This window comes from Microtus ochrogaster, chromosome 4 (genome assembly GCF_000317375.1).
Source record: "Microtus ochrogaster isolate Prairie Vole_2 chromosome 4, MicOch1.0, whole genome shotgun sequence".
Classification (NCBI taxonomy): domain Eukaryota; kingdom Metazoa; phylum Chordata; class Mammalia; order Rodentia; family Cricetidae; genus Microtus; species Microtus ochrogaster.
Window position 1 is genome coordinate 51548485 of NC_022011.1, and position 7569 is coordinate 51556053.

Consider the following 7569-nt stretch of genomic DNA (forward strand, 5'->3'; position numbering starts at 1 on the left):
CCCTGTGTGCTCATGACTTGGTCTCCCATCATCCCCTGTGTGCTCATGGCTTAGTATCCCATCATCCCTGTGGGCTCACGGCTTGGTCTCCCATCATCCCTGTGTCATGGCTTGGTATCTCATCCGGTTCTGTTGGCCTTTCTTTTGTCCTGAGCTAATGCCACGGGATTCTCAGCTTCCTCTCTCTACATTAGGGTGGAAGGCTGGAGCTCTATGCACTGCTTTTATTTTTAAAACTTCTCAAAATTTTTTATGCCTTCATGTAAATTTCAGACTCATTTTGTATTTTAGGAAAAATTTCTTCCTGGACCTGTTGTAGAATAAGGTCCTCTGAACAAAACAGCTGCCATCTTCATCATATCAGCTGTTCCTACTGGCAAGGGTCCAACACGATTGGGCTTGTTGACTATTGACATTCCCTCACAGAAGGAAGGGGGGCGAGGCTGTCATTGGCTCCACATTTGAGGATTCAGTTGGCCCTTCCAAGAATTTGTATCCAATTCTGCCCTAACTGTATGAGGAGGCCTCGGGTCTTAGAGGCGCTAGAGTGGTTGGGTGAGATAGTTAACGGAGAGGAGCTCCATTTATGAAGCTATGGGAAGCCCCCATCCACACTGGGTAAAGACTTTCCGAGGCAGATGCATAGGGGCCACCCACACTTCTGTAAGTAAGTCAACAAACACAGGTTCCCCAGGCTAAACTTAGGTACCACTGGTACCTTGTGGGGAGCGGGTAGATCTTCACTTCTCCCTCAGGGAGGAGTCCTTGTAACCAGACATTGAGCTGCTTAGTGTGTAGAGTGACCGAGAGTTATTAAATCTGCATCATATTGTGAGAAATAAATCCATATGGCCCATTTTCAGTACGCTTAGAGTGCCTGAGAGGTACAGATCAAAGGAAGCTCTTGGCCCCTCCCCCTTCCAGCGGGGGGCTGGTGCTTGTCTCAGAGAGCAGGGAAGTTGCAGGCTGTCGGCCTTGTGACTGAGTCCACAATCAGAAAAGGGGGCAGACCCCTAGGATAGTCATTAGATAAGATTTTGTGTCCTGAACAAAAGGACGGGGGAATTTGGGAAGAAGTGGGCTGTGCCAGAAGCATGTGACAGGAGTGCCTGTCTATGGGTGAAGAGGGATGAGGGACTTTAAAAACCATTCTCTCAGGCTTGAGAGATGGGTCACTGGTTAAGACCACTTGTTGCCCTTGTAGAGGACCTGAGTTTGATTCTCAGGATTCATGTTGGGGGTCTCACAACCATCTGTAATATAGCTCCAGTTCCAGGAGATCGGAAACTCTTCTGGTCTTCTTTGGTATTGGTCTCTCTCTCTCTCTCTCTCTCTCTGTCTCTCTCTCTCTGTCTCTGTCTCTCTCTCTCTCTCTCTTTCTCCCTCACTCTTTTTTTCTCTCCTCTGTCTGTCTCTCTTTCTTCCCACCCCTCTCTCTTTTACATACACACACATATTAAAAACAAACAAGCAAAACTCAGAAATAAAACTACAACAAACTGCTGTCTCATGCCGAATCAGCACGACAACCTTGGTGGTTTGAGTAAGAGTGGCCCCATTGGCTTGTAGTTGAAAATGCTTTGTCACTAGGGAGTGGAACTGCTTGGAAGAATTTGGAGGATTAGGAGGAGTGTCCTTGTTGGAGGAAGTGTGTCACTGGGGCTAGGCTTTGAGGTTTCAAAAGCCCACATCAGGCCCAGCTTCTCCCTGCCTCCCTCTCCTTGTTTATGGATTAGGATGTAGCTCTCAGCTACTGTGCCAGGTGTCATGCCCGTCTGATTCCCATCATGATGATAATGGACCAAGCCTCCAAAACTGTATGTCAGTCTCATCTCAATTAAATGGTTTCTTTTATAATAGCTGCCTTGGTCATGGTGTCTTTTCATGGCAATAGGACAATGACTAACACACCAGCTATGCCATTTGGCCCCTTTCTCCACGGTAGAGTCCCTTTTTATAGAATAGTATATTAAAATAACTGCTCCCTTTCGCCAGTCTCTTTTATTTATTACAGAGTGAGGGTCATGTTTCCCAAAACACTGAAGGTTACACAGGAATGTCACATCTCTGTGTAGTCGAGTTACTTTTTTTTGGCTGCCATCAAATGTGGATGGATGTAAGGTCTTAAGTGTAAGAGCCCTGTCCTTGGGCCACTCCTCAGCCCCCAAGTAAATTTTCTGTGCACAATGGGGCGTTTTCTATAAGAACACCTAAATTCGCTCACCTTCTTTCAAGTCCGTATCTCTTAAGCCTCCTGGACATTTCTTCAGTCACAGACCAGGGGGGGAGTCTTGGGGATCCCTTTGTGGTGTTCGATGGGACTCAGTTACCACAGAGAAAAAGGGGAAGGGGAAGACCAGACAGGCAGGGGTAGCTCTGGGCTTCAGGCCCCTAGGAACTGCTGAAGGAAGCCCCTTTTCCTCTGCTGTTGGCTGTGATGAGGAGGAGGAAGGGAGATTGAAACAGCAGAAGATGAAGGGGCCCAAGTGGGAAGCGACATCTAGGCCCTATCTGGGGGACACCGGTCTGTGGCGAGGAAGAAAAAGGGTGGGATTAAGTTTTTCACTTGATTGCTTTCAAATCAGTCAGTGCTCCCCCCCATATCCTCAGCATGTCCTCTCTTCCAGGGAGCCTCAGGTTTCTCTGAGGACACCCTTCCTGACCTCTGCACATGCAAGGAGTCCCCTGCAGCCCCTGCTCCTGACAAATGGCTCCATTGCAGCCTTGCTCCTCTTCTGCTGCTGTCTGCTTAGGTGTGATCTGAGCCTGTCTTGTTCCACAGACACGGCTGTGTGCTTGTTGATTGACTAAATGACATCCCGCGTGGTGGTGCAAAAGGGCTGTGTGCAGGGGTTAGGAGACCCTGAGATCTGGGTCACACCCAGGTCCTCTTCCTAGCTGTGCCCCTCTCCCTTACTCTGGATTGTCTCTGAGCCACACCCGTGGCATGGAGTCTGTAAGTACCCTTATCACTGTGACTCAAGGTACCACATAAAGCCTGGCAGGGGAAGCATCCAACACAGGTCTGGCCAGAACAGCAACATCATGAAGGCTGTTCTTGTGTTGTTATTGCATCATGGGATGGATGAGAAAGAGAGGACCTCTTTAAACAGCTGAGGAGCAGCTGGAGGGCAGCTCTTACCAGCGATGTTGAAGATGGGGGCCTTTTGAAGGTGGAATTTCTCTACAAACACCAGGTATTTCCCCAGCCATGTAGGGTCCTCAAGCATTCTTCTGGCTGGAATTAGACAGATGACAATGAGGGAGAAGGTCTCCGAGCTCTCAGTTCTCCTGGATAAACAGGGAAGGAGCAGAACCTCACAGCAGGGCACCGAGATCCCGACCCTCAGCTGCCTGATGCTGTCTCCTGAGTTGCAGGGCATATGTTGGGGTTGGTTGGGGAGCAGTACCACCTCCCCAGTTACCTCCCAGACCCAGCACCTCCCTCTCCCAGTGACCACAACAGCCCCTTCACTGTCTCTTGTCAAAGCATGTCGGGGACAGCCAGTGTGACCAACAGGAGGAGCGTGTGCCTGGTATGCAGAAGCCATGAGTTCTATGCCCAACACGGGAAAAAAGGGAGGCACAGGTCTGATTCCAGCAGCCTAATGCATCTCTAATAAACAAATGAGGCCCATGTCCTTCACATGAGGAGCCCAGAGAGCCCCAGCTTCCTGCCTGCACACCCGTGTTCCCCTCCCTGACTGCGGCCCCTGATCCTTCTTAGAGCTCAAGGCTCTTGGCTACCTTCAGTGTCACCAGGACCCTGGTCGTGGCCCACCCTACCTGCCTCCAGTCTTCAAGATATAACAGCTGCCTAACAACCCCTCATGTCCTTCTTCCCTGATGCTTCCTTTTGGGAATCCTGGAAGGACCCAGCTACTGCTAATCCCAGGACAGAAGCAGACTGTGTCCAACACCTGATGCTCATGAGTAGGATGTGAATGAGTAATGAGTGAATTGGTGTGGGAGAATTGTCTGTATTCTGTCAATCATGTTATAAATAAACGATGATTGGCCAGGCAGGAAATATAGGCAGGAAAACCAGACAGGAAGTAGAAATGATGTAATGAGAACAGGAGAATTCTGCGAAGGAGGAAGTTGATCCCTCCCACTCCTGCCCAAACCACCTAAGCAGCAGGATGTGATCTGCCTCACTGAAAAAAGATACTGAGCCACATGGCTAACATAGATCAGAAAAATGGGTTAATCAGGATGTGAGAGTTAGCCAGTGAGAGGCCAGAGCTAATGGGCCAATCAGCTTATAATTTATGGAGACCTATGTGTGATTTTCTTTGGGGCTAAACAGTTGTGGGGTACTAGGCGGAACAGAAACCCCCAAAACAAACAGGACCCTTCATGTTACAGTGAATGAGCTGCCTGAAAGAATGCAGGTTCCTGTTTGCTGAGAGCCTGGGTGTCGCTTTGAGCTGCCCACACCCCCTAACAGCCGTCATGAAACTCTGCTTCTGGACAGAAAGTCTCTGGTCAGACTAGGGAGTGACCAACACCTCCCAGAGGACCTAGACACAGCAGCCAGGGCCAGGGAGAGCCATCACTTACCCAGAAGTGTCCACAGGTTTGTGACTTCGTTGTCCTCAAAGCGTACATAAAGAATGAGGTTGCTGTAGTCGGTGCTGACGAAATGGACATACATGCTGCCTCCCTCAACTGTGGAAAATCCGGTGACACGAAATGCCTCTGCCCTTTGTCCCCAGTACTCCACCTTCCCACAGAGACTATGACACCACTGGGAGGATTGTGTAGCCTGCCCAAAGCTGGTAGCTCCTCCGGGTGCTGGGCTCTGTGAAGGGCATCTGTAACCCCCCAGCTGGACCTCCCTCTTCAGCATAGCACCCCGGTTCCCCAGGAAGTACTCACATGTTCCTTGGTACTGGCCTGGGAGCCCCACTGGATGGACAGTGACATTGATCCCTGAGCATACCCCCTCTCCTCTAGAGAGAAGAGGAATTTATATGTAGTTTTGCTTGACAGGGTGGCTGGCTCCAGGCACAGAGGAACACTGGAGGGGACCCTGGCTAAGAGCCCTGAAATCATCCCCAGTTCTCAGCTCCCAGTGTTTGGGAGCAGCCTTCATTAGGGTTAGACAGATGGAGAGAGAGGATGGACAGGAACGGGTCCTACTCACAGGGGATGGATGATGGCCCTGCTCATCGTGGGTGAAACCAGGCTTCCAGAAGAGGCTGAGGCCTGACTGTCCTCGGAGCTGGGACTTGGGCTCACAGTCCTGACCTGTTTGTCTCTAATGGTTCTTGTTCTATACAGACAAAGCTCCTATTTTGTGGGGTCCACTCTGGTCTTGGACTAGTTATATAGCTAAGGATGACCTTAAACTCCTGGTCATCCTGCTTCTACTTTGCAAATTCTGGTATTAAAGATACATGCCACTAAGCTCAGGTGACTTTAGTACTTTTAAATAACAATAATTGAACATTAAAGAACCAGACATGGCTGGAGGCTAGACCACATCTTGGAGGGCATGTCAATCAGGCTTGGCAGCTATGTGCCTTTTCTGCTCTTTCTCATAAGCCTTGGGGCATGTACTTGCAAGCCATAGCCTTCAGTCTGGCACGGTATCACTGTCCCTCTGGCCACCCATGCTAACCCCTCAGGGCTCTGGGCAGGAGATAAGAGTTACCGCAGGCACTCACTTCTCAAACAGCACGAAGTCCACATCCCCACTGTCTCTTGTCTGAATGGAGTGGAGGGAAAGTCTCAGGGGGTCAGTGGGCAAGACCAGGTCCCTGTGGCTAGTGGCCAGCTGGATGGTAAACCAACGTCCTTCCACCTGCGGGAGTGTGGACATGGGGACCAGAGAGATGACAAGTTCTGAGCTTCCGGTCTCAGTGTACAGAAAATAAGCCTGGTCAGTAGATGGGCACCCATGCCCAGGGTGTATACTGGCCTACCCCCGCCCCCAGTATAGTGACCTTCTAGGGGTCCCTGGTCAGAGTGCAAGCTGTGACTTTCTGCTTAGAAATATTCGCCTCCATTCTCTTCCGGTGTTCCTTCCTTCTCTGTCCCCTTGCTCAGTGCCCCCTCTTCTTTAGTGCCCCTCTTCTTTAGTGCCCCTCTTCCTCAGTGCCCCTCTTCCTCAGTGCCCCCCTCTTCCTCAGTGCCCCTCCTCCTCAGTGCCCCCCTCTTCCTCAGTGCCCCCCTCTTCCTCAGTGCCCCTCCTCCTCCGTGCCCCCTTCTTCCTCAGTGCCCCCTCTTTCTTAGTGCCCCCCACCTCTCCCATCCCTCCTATCACTGGCCTGAGCTCTGTTCCCCAGAGTCATGACTTGGAACTGCTCTCACCAATCCTCCCAGCCTGGTACAGCCCCCACATCTGATTCTGGACACCAAGACCCAGAGCTAGACAGGAGCCGGACACACTTTGAGCACCATGTCGTAGTGGGGACCTGTCATCTCAGCTCTGGCTCTGCTTCCACAGCCAGGGCTCTACAGCCTCCGAGTCTGCTCTTGGACCACCAGCTTCAATTATCACTGTTAATGAATGGTTGCTATGTCTCCCAGAGCTCCTGGAAAGTCGGGGTACTTAAGCACACCCATGCTGCGACACTGCACCCAGTCCTTACCCCAGCACTGGAGACTGGGCCTGGCCCTGACACTCACCTTATGTGCATCAAAGTCGGGCTGCACTGGCACCTCTTCCAGATTCTTCTGGGCCAGATCTATGTTGAAGGCCACGAACAGCAGCCAGGCCCTCAAGAGTGTCATGGCACCTGGGACCAAGTGCAGCAGGCCCCAGCAGCTCCCCGTCTTTGAGACTATCCTAAGCATCCCACTTCTAGGCATCTACTGGCCCGCCTTTCTCTCCTCCCAACCGTGCACATTCCAGCCCTCCCTAGGACTGAAACAGAGCTGGGTACCACTCAAGCCAGTGAGACAAAAACGTGGTGAGCCTGTCGGGGCAGCTTAACCACATTGCAGTCTGTCCTGGGAGCCCAGGGAGAGGCTGCTGTTTAGGAGAAGACCATAGGTGAGTCTGATTCTCCCTCAGAGTGTAGCCCCTTGTCCCCAGGTCTGCCATCTTCCTGGTGTGCTATCCACTGGCCACAGGAGCAGGAGTGGAGGGACTCTCCTCCGTCCTTGCTCACCTCACACCAGCTAGCTCCTTCCTGGGGTGTGAAGGGGAGCACAGGTCCACACAGACAGTCTCTCTGGACAGCACTTGAGGAATGTGAGCGCCCTGCCAGTGTGGGCTGCTACCATACCTATTTATTATGAATGTCTCTCACCAGCCCTCTGGCAGCCTCAGGGCCACTCTGCCCCATGGGTCCAGGACAGGACAGCATGGGGTGGACACTTTTCTAGTGTGCTCCTTTGCTTTAGGGTCAGACCCCAGGCTTACTCACTCCTTCTGGACACCACACTGAACAGCTCGGGCCAAATGTGACACCTTGCTCTGCACCGTCTCCTTCTCTGGCCTTTTTTTCCAGGCATTTTGTTCTTTTTTTTTTGGGGGGGGGTTTTCAAGACAGGGTTTCTCTGTGGTTTTGGAGCCTGTCCTGGAACTAGCTCTTGTAGACCAGGCTGGTCTTGAAC

The 7569-nt window shown here is 51.5% G+C and overlaps 1 protein-coding gene across 1 annotated transcript in view; it reads right to left on the minus strand.

Annotated features, from left to right (window-relative positions):
* Nucleotides 1-2500: 2500 nt before the first annotated feature.
* Nucleotides 2501-7569, minus strand: part of LOC101992817 (trichosurin) — a 13777-nt gene continuing 8708 nt past the window's right edge. Inside the window, exons 7-10 of the mRNA XM_013355524.1 lie at nucleotides 6637-6746; nucleotides 5673-5809; nucleotides 3143-3291; nucleotides 2501-2526 (exon numbers count right to left, since the gene is read on the minus strand). Of these exons, the coding sequence (XP_013210978.1) occupies nucleotides 2501-2526; nucleotides 3143-3291; nucleotides 5673-5809; nucleotides 6637-6746 (422 nt within the window). The remainder of the gene's footprint in view (nucleotides 2527-3142; nucleotides 3292-5672; nucleotides 5810-6636; nucleotides 6747-7569) is intronic.